This window comes from Chelmon rostratus, chromosome 2 (assembly GCF_017976325.1).
Source record: "Chelmon rostratus isolate fCheRos1 chromosome 2, fCheRos1.pri, whole genome shotgun sequence".
NCBI lineage: Eukaryota > Metazoa > Chordata > Actinopteri > Chaetodontiformes > Chaetodontidae > Chelmon > Chelmon rostratus.
Window position 1 is genome coordinate 5,785,481 of NC_055659.1, and position 16,399 is coordinate 5,801,879.

A 16,399-nucleotide genomic window follows, 5' to 3' on the forward strand; every position below is an offset into this window, starting at 1 on the left:
TGTGTGTGTGTGTGTGTGTGTGCGCGTGCGTGTGCGCATCTTTAGGCTTCATTAGCTGGTGACGCTGAATCATTGCGGAGTCTTTGTGTTACCTGATATCACCGCAGCCAATAGACACACCTCTCAATGGCCAACCCATGATGACATCAGATCGCCATCTGTGAGGTTTGTGGAGGTCGGTCTTATCATCAGAGCCTGCGGTGATTTCCTCCACACTGTCTGTACTGTCATTCAACTGTTTTCTGACAAATTCAGCACGTTCACAGAGCTTGTCAGTGATTAACGACAAAACAGCAGCAGACAGGCCGAGGATGAGTTTCATGTCTTCTCAGACTTAGTGATTTTAAGTGATGGTGGGCATTTTGGAGGACATACAGCTGCTCCAGTGTGGCAGTAGTTTGTTTTGCCCGTTTCTTCTGTGTGTGAGTAAAAGCCGTGGCAAGCAGTTTCTGTTGTTGGGCAAAAATTTCATAACCTTCCAGCATATTGTAATTCAAGTGGTCTGAGATAAAAGTAGACTTCTGCACCTCCTCTTGGCTGTTTTCAGGCTGAAGAAAATGTAGCCCATGATGGGAGGCTTTGGCCAATCACAGGTCATTTCAGAGAGGGAGTGTTCCTATTGGCTGTTCTACAAATGGTGAAAGTCTAGCCTCACATAGCCAGACTTCTCTCCACACTTTGTTGAGCACTGTGTCAGCCTGATTCAGTTGCAGGAAAACCACCAACTTGCGATAAACTTCCAATACTCCTCTGCCTAAACTGCATGTAGTGCAAAACATGTGACGACGTCCCGGCTCCACACGGAGCTTTGGGCTCACTGTGTTCGATGCATCAACAAGTGGCAAAGAGGCATAATGACGACAAACAAAGGGAAATAACTTTTGAGGGGGGACAGTGGTGTGTGTGTGTGTGCATGTGTGGTGTACTAGCCTCTCATCCTGCTGCTGGATGGCACTGCAGTTGCCTCTAATGCCCGGGGAACTCTGCCATGATGCCCTAAAACACTTGAGGGGTGTTTTGGGGGAGACGAGTTGCAGCGAGAGGGACTGGGGTCTGGGTGAAGCTCATGTCGTGGTGAGTGGCTCCTATGACATTTTGCAAGGCAGCCACCTTCTAACGACGTTTGAATTAGTGGGTTTGGTGGGAGGGGCTTAGTGTGGTGATTTGGTATTACATTGTGTATGTTCACACTGCCTACTGCAGCTAAAGGATAAGGCTGGCGTCCCTCCCATCCTGTTTGTTCCCACTGAAAATGTAAATCTTTAAAAAGGATTCAGAAGTATATAGTTTTAATTTTAATGCTCAGTAATTTCCTAAAACAGCTGCTTATTGTAGTTTTTAGCAAATGTTACTTAAACAGGAGGAAATGATGCATTTTTGGGGACTGTTTTCAGTGGTGGTGTATGAGGGATTGAGTCATGATAAATGACAGTGTGTCAATGATGATGAAAGAACATGTCGCCTGGTTAAACGTTGTTGCCTTATTGATGTCTCTAGTAGTTTTTAGATGGTGCTCTATGGCACAGATAAATAAGATATCAGGCTCTGGCTTTGAATTAACAACTGACTCTGAACCTCAATGCTGCTAGTTTTGGTTCTTGGACTGACATAACCTGACTTGTGTGAAGTTTGGCAGCTGATCTCAGCTCTTGTAAACCCTGTGCACAACCTGCCCAGCACCAAACGGCAGGCAAGAAGAATGTCTAGTAGCTAAAGATTCAGATGTTTTTCTCAGGAGTTGGTAGTTCTACACCAATTCATTATCACTTTATCAGAACTTTTTTTGGATGTAAACAGCTCCTTGCTGCTGCTGGAAAAACTGAGACTGAACCAAGCAGTACAGTAAAACTAGGATTAGTAAACTAGCACCTGGGTTTCGTAAACAGACACCTTTTATTTCTTGTTTGGATACAGATGAACTGAGTAAAAGCTGAACCATAATAAAGCCAACAAGTAATTGTGGCATGTAAACACAAAGCTCCAGTTTTACTGGTTCTCCTGGTCCAGGTCCAGAATCTTTGGAGATTCTTCAGGCTCTGCTGGCTCCAGCCCCTGACTGGCATCCTATAGGGAGGAGAAAAAAAGGTCAAACCAGGAAACCCTGACTGAAAGTACACCCACGTATGTGGAGGGATGTCCACATACTTTTGGTGATAAAGCGAATATTTATGGCCATTGTCAGATTCATCGTGTCAGCGTGTTGAAGGATAAAGATAAAGACGGTGTAATGCACAGAACTGAAGAAAAGGTTCTGGTGTCTGAATTCACAGATCTGTTATTCAAACTGGATTTCCTGAATTGAAGCAACACCAACACCTCCTTTACGTTACACTAACATATTTGTGTGGTCGGTACCTGGATCCTCAGTACTTTGTTTTAGGAAACATTGAGCAGCTCACGCTCTCCTGCTGATGTAAATGTTCATCGACTCACCCCAAACGGTTCGGTGAAGGCTCTGGAGCCGCTGTACAGAGGGTTGGGGATGGAGACAAGTGTGGGCTTCTTCCTGCCGCCCGCCGCACCGTCTTCATCCTCATTCTGTCACAGAGGAAACAACTGGAATGACTATCAGTTGTTAGCAGCGTGACCGTAAACTACCAGCAGCTTGATCACGGCTGAGTTATTAACACACACAACAGTAGAAAAAAAAAACGAAGGCTGAAAACTTCAGTCACTTCCTGGTTTTAGGAGAACAATCTGTAATAATTCTACTGCTTTTTGTCGAAAAAAGCCGCCAACACCACCATCGGGAATCTCTGAGTTATCTTAGATCAGAGCAAGATTTACAGGTCAGGGAGGCATATTGAGCCTAAAGCCAGAGTTTTCAATGTGATGAAGGTTGCTCTAATTTACCCTGGTTATATCGCCATGGTAACTTATGATAAACTTGCTGAGCTGTAAGTTAGTAATGTCACCAAACAAAGCTGTGTTGTTACAGCAGCACAGACTGTATGCATCACATGGTGCTTTACTGCTGCGGGAACCTACATGCATTCAAATAGTGATGCAGAATTTTTTTTTTTTCTTCGTTTACTTCAGGTAATAATGACACAGCATTCAATCCACACACTAAAAGAATGATGAAGGTGCAGAAACTATAAACCACATTGGATTATGTTTTTATACTTGGTCCTGATTAGTCTCACAGATCGTATTCAGTCAATGTAATTAATTTCACGTATCCTTCATTACGTGACGGTGTCAAACCTGTATGCAATTCCAGAGTATAATGTTTAAATCTGCTGCATCAAGTGTAAAGTTGAGCTTGAGACTGAAGCTGTCACGTTAGAAATAGAGTGAATTCACACAATTAGCAGTTTTCTGCCAGCAGTCCTCTCGTGCTTATTTGCAGTAAGTTTTTCCTTTTTTTAAATTCATCATAGAGCTCCATTGAACAACCTGCTCCTCTTGACTGAAGTAGGTGATTGGTCCATTTAGTGTTGAAGAAGAGTCAAACCAACTTAACTTCTCACTGTCGACACTCTCAGACAGACCATCAAATGGCTGTTTGAGGGCTCAGGCTTGGTTTTAAGGGTTAGTTTAGAACAAAGTTTGGGATTAGGCATTTAGTTGTGATGGTTAATGTAGGGGCTATGGAATGCATTATGTCAATGAGTGTCCTCACAAGTATATAAGTGTGTGTGTGTGTTTGTGTGTCTCACTCTGAAGTAGTGGAAGCGGAAGGCGTCAGTCTTGTGTTTGAAGACGTAGTAGCCGAGTGCAGCCAACACACACACCAGCATCACTGACACCAAGATGGCCGACACCGTGCCACCTGAGTGAGTGTGGCTTCGGGAGGCATGATGGGAAATCTGAAGACGACAGGTATGACAAAAACAAACACATGAGAATTACTAGATACATGAGGACATCACATTAAACCACTGAACCCTCAACACTGCATGTCTCTCTGTTACATACACACACACACACACACACTCTATCTGTTTAGCTCTAATTACTGTGGCAGCTGCACTTTTCTGCACTGTCGCCATGGAGATGTGACTGGTCGACTTTGTCAGACAGTGTCGTGGTCATAAAATATAGATTTGACCAACAGCCAGCAGCTTGCAGTGACTGCTGGTTAACAGGTATTAATTATATTCCCCGGTTCTCTCTGTGTCTGACTCACTCTGTTGTCTCAACACAGAAACAGAGAAAACAGAGAAATGTACACTATGCTGTCTGTCATCCTGGACTTTTTTTTTCCATTTGTGGGAGAAATTTATGATTAAGAAATGTTTTCATCTCTGTTTTATAAGAATGTTTGAATTGATACACTAACATGGTAATCTGAGCGCTTCAAGGTCGTTCACAGTTGGTATGTTTTATGGTCATGGGTGCCTGGAGGAGGAGCAGCACCAGAGTCCTCTGATAGGACAGTACTGAAGGCTAAACAACTTTGACCAAGAGTTTCCTCCTTGTTTTCCTCTCCCGGTGGTGTGATATGGGAAGACCTTGGCTGCTCTGTTAAGATGTATCTTCTGCTGAGATGTTTGAGCTTTGGGCACATTACTGTGCTCATGTGTACAGGCTAAGCTCCTCTCTGATCAGACATGTAATGTATTAGACTTTATATATTCAAGTAAGGACCACTGAGGCTCATTAAGTTACTTCTTTGTTCATCAAAGTGAAGACTGTTCTAAAGTTTTATACGTCACAGCTTTAATGTTTAAAAATCATAATCAGAGATGGATCTTTAGTTAGTTCAGGACTATAGTTAGTTTAATAAACAAATTGTTTAATAGTATTAAATTCCCACATGATCAGGCTCCTTTAACAAACTCTAGATGATATTTTAGTGTATTTTGTTGTTGTTTTTGCCTGACTGAAGGCTGTGAGTTCAGACTGTTGTCGAGAACTTGGTGACCTTGTGTAGATGTGTGATAACCTGACGATGCTCAGAGGAGGAGAGCATAAATCAGCAGCACTCAGGCCTGTTTCTGGTTAATCCTCCAGGCTCCATGTTACTCTACTCTGACACAGCTCAAAATAAAAACGTATCTTTGGTAAGAATTCAAGGATATGAGAGTTTGTTCATTTTAAAAAGGCAAGACAGTTGGTGGTGATGTACTCACAGTGATGAAAAATGCTAATCTACAAACATGTTAAACTGGAAAAAACTGCAAGGACAAACACACTTGGATAAAGTGAGCTCTCTTCAGCAGAGTTTGGATGCCAAACAAGCAGCTTTCACCAGACCACATTATGACAGAGACAGTGTTATGCATGCAAATCTTGTGGTGAGGGAGCTAATAGCTAAGGAGCTGAAACCTCATTCAGAAGGAGGATTTGTGAAGGAGAGCTTTGTTGCTGCTGTGGAGCTGCAATAACCGGACAAAGTCAAACTGTCAGTTTGTCTGGAATAATTCATAGAGATGAAGGAAATGACGTGACACTCAGTGAGAGCAAGTGTCTGTGTGATTTGACCTTCATAGTGGACATTAAACTAAACCTCAAGTTCCAGCAGCCTCTCAGCTCTCTGCTTTCAAATGAGAAATCATTTAAAGTGAAATCAAAGCTGTGGCAACTGGAAAGAGGAAACACTGCATTTTCCTACTCGGCAAGAGCCAAAGCTGCTCTGACATCTGAATATGCTGCTGAGTGTGAAAACTCCTTCAGGCATTTAGAGAGAGTTTTCAGGGCATGAAAAGTAAACAAAAGGGACTGAACATATTTGGTGCTTAATGTTCAACCAGCTGATGTTTCTGGCAACCTACAACATGAAATCATTGAGCTGCAGAGTAACAACCTAACAGCAGTTCTTATCAAAACTGACCCTGCAAAGACTCAGCTCTGCTCAAGACTGACTGACCCAATCCTGGAAAACCAGCTGTGAGTGAGCCCCCTCACCAAAGAGAAGCAGCTCCAGCCATTGCAAAGGTTACTGTGATACATGTGTTCAATAATTTAGTATGACCAGGGGCACCGCTAAGGGGGGACAGGGAGGCCAAGGCCACCCTGATACAATTGCCTGCCCCAAGTGTGCACCCCCCCCCCCCATTGCATATGTATAATAAGCTTCTCAGGTGCTGCCCAATCACCAGGCAGTCCAGTTCTTGAAGGATGTAATAAAAATTGAAATGGCCCCCACCCCTATCATACTGAGTTGCTTAAATATGTAACCACTACAGGGTAGCAACAGCTGCAAGCTACTTGTCTGAGATCAAAAGGTGTCAACGGACTTCGTGCACAGTCGGCCTCAGTAAGTGGAGAGGATGAGGACGAGTGGCAATGAGGGGAACCCTGAACAGTAAAATTTGGAGGAATTAAATCATTTAGTTCAGATTAATGTCTTGTGATCTAGTCTTCATCATCTTTTGTGTCCCACAGCATGAATATTGATCAGTCATGATGTTATCAGAGTGGAAACTCTGATTGAATCTTCATTTCCTGAAAACTATGCCAAGAATCTAAACACAGCCATCTGCTCTCTGCCCGCAACTGTAGCTGTTGCCTAGCAACAACAGACAGAACTTTCTGATGCAGACCAGAGAGGGAAGGTCATCATGGCGCCTCCCGATGGTTGTGATCAGAACTGCAGCAGTCTACGATACAGCAAATGTTTTATCTCATTGTTAGCAAGCTTATGGAAAAAAATATTTATGATGAATTAAGTTTTTGTTTCAGTTCACTTCCAGAGAGCAGGATGGTTTTACCAGGATAAAATTATTTTTCCGTTGACATTAACATGTTGCTACCGAGGGTCAGAACAGAAACGTCTTTTCTTTGTGATGCCTTCCCTCTCGTCACCTGTGCAACCACATGATCACAGCGACGCTTACACAGATCAGGTTTAGCTGCACTATCACTGGCCAGCATGGTGACGTCCTGCTGTGAAAGTAGCTAAAGCAGCTAAAAACAACAGCACGCTGAATTAATATTTCCATTAATCGTTATACTGCTGCATATCAGTACACTCCAAGAAGAGAGCACTTCCATCTTTGCATTTGTGTTCTTACATTTTTAATTAAAATCCCTGAATGTAAACAGTTACAAAATAAAAATATCTTATTCATCACAAAAATGTTGCTTCTTTACTGAGGTTGTTGAAACTGACGTATTGATAAAGAGACTGTTTAAGGGAAACACAACACAAAACTGTGTATTTTTGATGTGTCTCACCTGGTGTATTTTGTCTTATGGTTTTGCCTTTAGTGTCGTTATTTCCTGTTTAATGTTGAAAGTTCACTCTCCTCTTGTCATGTTTTATTTTACTTCCTGTCTTTGTGTTTTTCCCGCCTGTTTTCTGTGTCACGTGTTTCATTAGTTAGTTGGCCTGTTGCGTATTTAGTTCCATGTGTCTTCCCTCTTTCGATGGTATTTCTCCTTTGTTCTTGAATGCTCCTCAGTCTGTTCCCTCAGTTTCTGTTGCCTGCTTGTTTTGTTTACTGGCATCAGCTTTATGTTATTAAAGCTTGCTTTTTGTTTCTTCAACCTGCCTGCCTGGTGTCCTGTCCTGTTTTCCTGTACCCTGCATATTCTTTTGCTTGTGATTTTAAGTTTTTCACGCTGATGCGCTGATCATGCTTAGGCAGTGTAAACAGGAAGTGTAGTGAACTAGCTACATCTTGAGGACTAGTTTTCTGTTTGTTTAAACTGCTGTCACTGGACAACTGAGGTCATGCTGATTCCAGCAGTGCAGCAGGTGAATTAGGTTTTAAAACAGGGAACATCTGGGACATGCTGGTTCAGACTCAGAACCAGAAGAAGATGTTGCCCTAATTAACTCTGGGTTAAACCAGCTTCACTCACCGGTGCGGGGGGCGCCGTCAGCGGGGCCTCGATGACATGGATGATCCCGTTTACAGCAGGAATGTCCCAGTCCAATAGCAGCCGCTGGTTTACCAGCTTATGGCTCTGAGGAGAGAAAGACAAAGACACAATCAACAACATCATCAACAACATGAACTAAACTTTTCAATTTTTAACATAAACTTCATTTTCATAAGTGTCTCATTTTTCTCTGAGACTGTTGTTGTTTGTGGATTCATGAACCTAGGAGGTGTGTTTGTGTGTGTATCAGACCTCATTGTTGCCGTGGGTAACAGTCAGGTTGAACCCAAGCCTGGATATGATGACTTCCTGGTGTTTCAGATCCTTGAATGGTCGTCTGCTGTGATTGGCTGAGATGTGATACTCAAGATCTCTACTGGACAGAGTCTAAACAAACAAACACACACACACACACACACACACACACACACACAAACAGAACATATTTCATTCCCAGCTCTAAAGGTTAAAAAGATTATTAGAAACTATCAAGTAAAAGGTAATATATGTGTCAGTGTGGATCTGTCTACTTCTTGAAAGTCCAAGCTTATAGTTGATGCATGCTTCAATAAAACTCTGTAGTCCATGTTCCTGAATTACTCGTTACTATTTACTTATTACTATGACTCTCAGGCTCTAGCTTCACCAAATTTGGCAGACCAGCATACAAAAATACAAAAAAAAAAGTGTCTCGAACATATGTTAACTTTTTTGTAAGTTGTAGTTATCATAGTTTGTAATAATTACAATACTAACAGTTAATGTCAACATAAGAGACAGACTTACTCTAATAGGCTAATATATGTATTAATTAAAAGAAAGAAGAAATGTTTTATATAGATTCAAATGTTTTGTGAATATATGTATCAATATATACCCTTTCCTTAGTTGAGTCTAATGGAGTTGTTTAGGTTGATACAAACACTTTTTTTTATAACTGACTGACTGACTTGAATTAACATGGTGTGTGGAGTTCCTCAGGGCTCATCACTCGGGCATCTTTCTTTTAGATGTTTCCATTCATCACCCTGCTTGACTTCGTTTTCTGCAATGTCTTTTTCATTTCTTTCCCTTTCAGTTGCCTCTGAGTGTGAAATGCATGATAAAAATGAACTTTCCTGGCATTGGTGTATTGTAACTTAATGAATTGGTAACAGTTTTATTAGTAGTTAAAAGTTGAAAAGACATAAGAACTTAAAACTTCTGGCTTGTTAAGGTTACTGGTTTTATTCATTAATTTCTAACGAGTTTAGTAATTGATAAGTAATTATTGAAGGAATAGGGCAGTACACCACCTTGTTTTGGGTGAAGCCAGCGTTATGGGGAACAAACAGCGTGACCTCCGATGTCCTGTGAGACAGAAATTCAACCAGCTGTCTGCCCTCCAAGGACGAGCCGCTATAGTCCAACAACAACTAGAGAGAGAGACAGAGAGAGAGGACAGAAGTTATTTAGATTTACAATCAGTTTCTTTCAGTCAAAACTTTAATCATTCTGAGATGCAACCTCCTATTTGGTAAAATCCTAAAAAAACCCCATCAAATTTACTTTACTTTAAATAAACTGATCAAAGTGATTTCAGTCCAACAAACACTTCTGGAACAAACATAGACCACAGAGGTTGTTCGAGTGTGTGGACCTCGTCAGGTCTGAGATTCGCGTCCACATTTTTGAGGAGGCCATGTGACCTGACAACGCCACATACACCACAGTTATCAGATTTAAAAAAAAAAAAATCGGCACAAAGTTAGTCATGGTGTTAACTGTGTGTTGCAGTAGCAGCTCAATGTTTACATGGTGAAAATTGTCAAGAGCTCTGAGGCTAGCAGTGTGATGAAGTTATTAACATTATTTACATTTTTCACAAAAGGTAACAAAACCAGCTGATTTACTTTATTTTGTTGGTCTGGAAGCTAACTGAACAACTTGAATCAAAACACGTCTTTTCATAGTCCCAACTATGAAGCAAATATACACATTATATTAAACCCTTAATTTGCTGTTACACAATAATAAACACATAATGGAGTAATATTGTAACTGACAACTCTGAAGCTGAATAGTGGCAGAACAGCTTGTGATGGACTACAATGCTTCAAAAAGGGATGCTGCTGCAAATAAGCTACCAAACTTTAAAACATGCATGCTTCACACACATGTTCAACCCGGCAGCACAGAAGATCTTTACAATCAGCACAGTTTCAAGGTCGACGCCCAAGATTAGGTCACCAATTCCGTATCTGAATATCAGTATATCTAAATGTGAAATATGGTCACATTCTTCTCTCCTGTTCCTGAGTTATGGTGCTGAATAATGGCCAGAAAAGTGCTTTTGCTGAACATTATGATGTCTGCTTTCTAATCAGTTTATCCTTGAGTCCAAGTGAACATTTGAGCCAACTCAGAAGAAATTCCCTCAGGGTGTTACTGAGATATCATGTTCAGGAAAATGGGACCGACAGACAACCTGAAACCATAATGACCCGGCTACGGCTGTCATGACGTGGAGCTGCTGAAACATACAGTCAGTACATACAGGCCATGCGGAAGTTAAGAGGAACTTTAATTGTGGCTTTTCAACTTTCCTCTGCAAGTACAAGACCTGACGACATCTGGAGTTCACAAGTTCTTTCTCATAGTTTTGTACTTTTCGAGCTCTACACTTTAATCTCTTTTACAGGTCAGACCTTGAACTGTTTTCTCCTACAGCCTGTTGAAGTCTTTCAGAGCGCAGTTATCTTCAGCAGGCGATGAATGTGTTATCTCTCACAAATTAATAACGGAAGAGTCTGCAGAAGTCTGACAATGTCTTCTGTCCTTTTATAGACTATTATTTTAATATAACTACATACTGACTCATTATTTTACTAATTTATGTTTAGTTTGTAGTTCTTGTTGTGTTGTGTCATCTGCTTTGTGAAGTACAGCTGTTGACATTTACTGTCACCTTGTTTTTATACTAAAGCAGCTGTTCACACTGTGTGTGTTTGCACTGCTGTTATGTAGAGGACTAAATCACTGAGGGGACTGACTGTACCACACTGTTGTGATCTGAGATGTCTCTTTGTCTGAGGACAGAGAGGAAATGAATCCATGATGAAACCCACCTGGATCAGACCCAGGAAGCGCTTCGTTCCAAAATAGGGAAACACAGAAATCCTGATCACAGAACATAATCACTGACGTCTACAGATAAACTAATTTAAATGATTGACTTTTCATGCTGCGAGCACAGTTTTAATCTCAAGATAATTGACAATATAATAAGGAACTCATCTTCATTAAATAGAACAATTAAATAAAAAATAGGGTTGTACAATTTGAAAATCTCACACTTTGGGTTTCAACAAAAACCCCACCCTCAACAAAAAAGCATAGAAAAAGCCCAGAAAACACTCCTGTTTTATGTTGTAGTCTCTCCTCATGTGTCATGGTTTGTTTTACTTCCTGCCTTTGTCTCCCTCTCTGCCTTGTCCTGTGATTGCAGATTAGTTTCACCTGTCCCTCGTTATTGTTCCCTCTTGTGTATTAAGTCAGTGTGTTTTCCTTCTTTGAGTTGTCAGGTCATCTGTATTTGTTGCTGGTGTTCCTCGTCTGTATTCCTGTGATCTTCGTATCGGTTTGTTATTAGTTTAGTTATTTGTATTTCTCCTTTGTTCTTGGATTTTGCCTCAGTCTGCTCACTCAGTTTTTGTTGCTTGCATTTTTTTTTTACTGGAATCAGCTTTTGTTATCAAAGCTCACTTTGCCTGAGTGTCCTGAATTTGGGTCTTTCTGAACTGCCAAGCATAACAGGTTTATTATGAACCGGTTCTCATTTTTGTGGCTTTGTCCATCCTCGTTATCAGGTCAGTCAGACATTACATCAAGAAATAAATCAATTATATAACCAAATGTTTATACAGTTACATTTGGCTGAAAAGGCTCAGCTCTTTGAGGGAGCTCTTGAAGAATTTGGGCAGCAAAAATGATCCTGCTGGATCCCATTTACAAACACACACATGAACACTAGAACTAAGTCAAAATCAAAAAGACCAAATATCTATTACATCGGGGGGAGGCTGAGGTTGTATCAGCAGAATAAAGTTTAAAGTGACAAGCGATTAAGGCAGTGCTGTTCACCTGCATGAATATGACTGGACGTTATTAGTCAGCTAATGCTAGCACAACACTGCGCTCAACAAACTGTGTTATTATTACTGATGGGAACGATGGCAAAGAAAATGAACCAGAATTATCCTTTTACAGCTAAATGGTCCAACTGTCACACTCACCTTGTAAAAGATGGAGAAGTTACTGGTCGTGGCGAGGACGTTGGTCAGGACGCCGTTACAGAAATCTCCATTCCCAACGTAACCAGCAGGACACACACATGAAACATCTGCGTACACACACACACACACTCACTAACATCTATCTGAATACTTTCTGTTTGTACAGCATCGTGTGTGTCCTCCCAAGTTTGGAATTTTAGGTCCGACGTCTCAACTGAAACCTTTGATGTGTCATTCGTGAACAATTCTCACCATCTATCAGTCAGACTTCTGGAGAGTTATAGTGGAATGAACTGTACAGATTGATCTCTTGTTAAAGTGTATTGCACCACATAATAAAAAAAACATTAGATTTATGCTGAAACAATTTGCCAACTAACTGAGACAATGGACAGAAACCTAGTCAACAACAATTTTGACAGTGGGTTAATACGATTTTCAATTTTATTCTAGTTTTTTGTTCTTATTTTAAAATCCTGAAATCAGATATTGAATGTCTCCATCAATACAAATGCTGATGGGAACAAGTCCAGGACTGTATCCTTCTGTTCCTAACCAAATCTGATATGTTGGATTTTATAAATCTATTACATATATTGTCAATAAACTATACTGAATATCATTAATATTTGTAATTTTAGACGTCATCCTGAGCTCTGCGAACTTACAATGTACATGTTTCACTATTAGTTCTTAATTCATTACCTGAATTAATAAGTGACAGAATAAATAATGAAAACAATTGTTAGTTGCAGCCCTGGATTATAAAGCCAATAAAAACATCCTGTTTGTGTCTGAGCTGAATCCACAGAGAGCCCTGTGATGCTGCAGCAGAGTGAACAGCAACAAATTAAACAACACAGCTGTTCAGGAGCTACAATATCTACTGATAAAAGTAACAGAGACTGTGCTGCCGCTGTACCTCTGAGCCTGTAGCAGTAGGCGTCGTACTTGCTGCTCTGGTCCACAGGTTCTTTGTAGATAACCAGGCCCACATGATTGTCTCCACACTTAACCGAGGGAAAGCGTGTCGGGTATCCCACCTTCCCCCCCTCCAACCAGCCGGCCACACACAGATGCATTCCCAGCTGTCAGGACCAGAGAAGATCGACGACAGCAGGATAAATCATTGTTAGATCCAGGCAGGTGAAAGAGGAAAAGAATACTTGATAATTAACTGGAAGAGGTTTTTATAATGTGGTTGAAGAAATATTGTGTAGCAACAGACAGGTTGGATTCCTAATCCGACCTAAACTGTTCAACAGGTTGATCGACAGCCACAAAGGTTCAGTTTTCGTTCCTGTTTGTTTATTTAACGGGATATTTATCAATTTATATATCTGCACGCCATATCAACCAACGTAGCTGATGTGTGCCAACATGTTGGGGCTACAGTGGCTACAGAAACATCACACAGGGACTGGAAAATGATTGGCTGCTTGAGTTTTCAGCTACACCTTTCTGATGCTTCTGATAAAGTGGAAAAAGCTCAGTTATCTTCTCATTTTCGGCAACAAGGAACCTTTTGCTTACTGTGATTACCACTGTGTATCACAGTAAATGACAGTCTGTAAATAAAGTAACTGCTGGGAACAGTCCTATAATCAATAATGAAATGAGGCAGACATTCCTACCATGACTTATATCACATTACACAGTACATTTACTGTGGGGAATAATCAAAGCACAACACAGCCTGATCATGTTCGATACATGCAGCTGGTGTTCGTCTGGTGTCAAACATGAATCTGGCTTTATAGTTCAACATTTTCTTTCAAGAGTGAATAAGAAGATGCATACTCAAGCATTAATGGGTTAATGGTTCAATAAACTTGTTTATCAGGACAACAGCAGCAAAAGGTGGTGCACGCTGCTCTCACTCCCACGGCTGTTTAGGAACATGTAGCTGCATTTTCAATTTCTAACATTCATTCTTCTTTAAACACTGCACGTGAATGTGTAAATATGAGTGAAGTGTATTGACCTGTCTGGTGTCTCTATGGAAACCCCTTCTGTAGGTGGGTTTACCTGCTGTGCGTCTCCCAGCTGTTTAAAGTTGGCCAGCGTGGCACCCTCGGCCTGGCAGGCAGCATCAGCCTGACTGAAGTTCATCTTGTACTTCCCCTCTGGAGAGCGCAGGTGGAACACTCCAGCTGTGTTGGCTGAACCACAATACCCATGTTACCTTTACGTCAGATTACTGTTGTCCTTTACTGCTCAGTATGACAATCTAATTTCTATGGGTGAAAAACAAAATGCGATGCACTGATATAAAAGCCTGCAACTCATTAAAATGGATTACATCACAACTAAAGAAAATCCCGGTCTCTGATTGGCTGTCAGGTTTTGTTTCCTTCATTAAGAACATAACGAATTGACCACAAAACTGTAGTATGCATCAAGTTACAAATTCTGCATAACCTATACTCCATAATTAATGAGCACCTGGTAATAACCATCTCTGGGCATTAACCCAGAGGCTCTCAGCCTTAACGAGCTCCATGTAGAATGAGCTCTAATGAGCTAAAGGCCTTAACGAACTCTGGGCACAGCCTGCCGTATTCCATCTGAGTGCTTTTTACCGTTTGTTTACCGGTCCCAGAAAAATCACCATTCAAATTGATAACTAAAAAACAATGTTCTCCTTAACATCACTGTGGTAACATGAATGCTATAAAGGTCAGCTGCTACAGAATCGACAGTTACCATAGCAACTGCAACAGATTACGACTGTGGAGCAACATGGCTCCTGCTCACCAGGTGCAATAGACCACATGAATACACTGCAGCTACAGGTTCATTTCAGATGTAACACCAGTAATCTAGCGTTGCCATGGTGACATAAGCCGTTTAGCACACTTTATTAACCTGTTACATGTCTTACTATGGTAACAGAAGTCAGTAAAGAAGTGTTACCATGGTAATGCAGGTCCTTGCAGGTGGCAATGGGGTCACAGCCTCCGTTGTCTTCCAGGCAACGGTCAATGGGGGGCACCACCTTCTCCAGACACTGGACTCCATTACCCACGTACCCCGGCAGGCACTCACACTCACGTTCATTCTGGTGGAGCCAGAATAATCAGTTTAAGTAATCAGAGTATCAATATAAAGCAGGAAATCAGATTTTGTGTTGTTATCCAATTCATGTGATGAGATCCAAAAAAATTAATGATCCCATTACTCTCCTCCGTCCAACTAGTCTTCTGAACCAGTATCGGTATATTTCATATGTATGTAAGATATTATGACATACTAGACACAATAAGAAACCTGTTTAGACTCATTCAGTAGTTCAACTTATGACAACTTCTTTTAGTTCTTACTCCTGATAACACAGATAAACATGGTAACAAACAAAATCAAGATTTTAAAGAAAAAGGATTTTACTCACTGGACCAGTGAACTTGCAGGAGGCAAAGTCACTGCAGCCCCCATTCGGCTCTTCAATACACCTGGATTACAAACCAACAGAAAAACAGCAGCCTGATGTCTTACATTCACCAAAAATCTCCTTTGATACAGAAAACCACAGATGCGAAACAAAAATTTAATTCAGAGAAAATGACAAGCCACCCCCACCTGTTGATGGGCTCACAGGAGTAGCCGTCTCCTTGGTAATCACTGTGACAGGTGCAGTTGACGAGCAGTCCCGTCTGGTTACAGTCTGCGTTCTGGTGACAGCCACCATTATACTCTGAGCACAGGTCTGGAGCTGCATAGTGTTTAATAAAACTGTCATCTGCTCTGCTCACATGGTGGATTCGTGTCAGAAAAGAATGACAGTATCCGATCTGTAAATGTGTGTCATCTTCATATTTACACAGCCTTCTCATTATTATGCACAATGTTGGGAGCAAACTGTACAGCAATATGGGATTTAATACACATGTACACAATACACATAACCCATTTTTAACATATTTTTAACTGGATCTTTTGCAAGCCATTTCTTAAAAACTCTTTTTATTGTCTTGTCTCAGCAACAGTGGCTATGAAGTTTAAGGGCTGACTTTCAACTTTGAGGGGTTTTAAATCCAGAATGGATGAACAGTGTTTGTTATGTAGGACAATAACAAATCACACACAACATCTGAAGAAAGTGAGCCTCCCCTCCCCCATCCTTATCACCTTCTGTTGCGGCAATGATGAGAGCAGCTGCATCGTTAGTGGGTGTGGAAGCTGTAGTGAATCAGACTGAAAAGTCACGGACAGCCAAGTCAGACACATTACCTAAAACCACCTGATCACTTGTTTCACTGATAAAGACCAGACTGGAAGCGAAAGTCGAAAACACAAAACAAGCAGGAAGTGAAGCTGGCTGCGCTCTAGACCTGACAGAGCATCACAAG

General features: G+C 41.1%; 1 protein-coding gene across 3 annotated transcripts in view; it reads right to left on the reverse strand.

Annotated features, from left to right (window-relative positions):
• Positions 1 to 1,880: 1,880 nt before the first annotated feature.
• The window catches only part of stab1 (stabilin 1), a 74,335-nt gene continuing 59,816 nt past the window's right edge, over positions 1,881 to 16,399 (reverse strand). For 2 of the 3 annotated variants that reach the window (XM_041944190.1, XM_041944198.1), the window contains exons 59-70: positions 15,630 to 15,762; positions 15,442 to 15,502; positions 14,967 to 15,111; positions 14,079 to 14,212; positions 12,973 to 13,138; positions 12,051 to 12,157; positions 9,072 to 9,191; positions 8,029 to 8,163; positions 7,756 to 7,860; positions 3,663 to 3,812; positions 2,434 to 2,538; positions 1,881 to 2,064 (exon numbers count right to left, since the gene is read on the reverse strand). In XM_041944190.1, coding sequence (XP_041800124.1) covers positions 1,987 to 2,064; positions 2,434 to 2,538; positions 3,663 to 3,812; positions 7,756 to 7,860; positions 8,029 to 8,163; positions 9,072 to 9,191; positions 12,051 to 12,157; positions 12,973 to 13,138; positions 14,079 to 14,212; positions 14,967 to 15,111; positions 15,442 to 15,502; positions 15,630 to 15,762 — 1,439 coding nt within the window. In that variant the 3' untranslated portion in view covers positions 1,881 to 1,986. Of the gene's footprint in view, positions 2,065 to 2,433; positions 2,539 to 3,662; positions 3,813 to 7,755; positions 7,861 to 8,028; positions 8,164 to 9,071; positions 9,192 to 12,050; positions 12,158 to 12,972; positions 13,139 to 14,078; positions 14,213 to 14,966; positions 15,112 to 15,441; positions 15,503 to 15,629; positions 15,763 to 16,399 lie in introns of those variants that run through there. The other variant, XR_006007112.1, reaches the window with a different exon arrangement.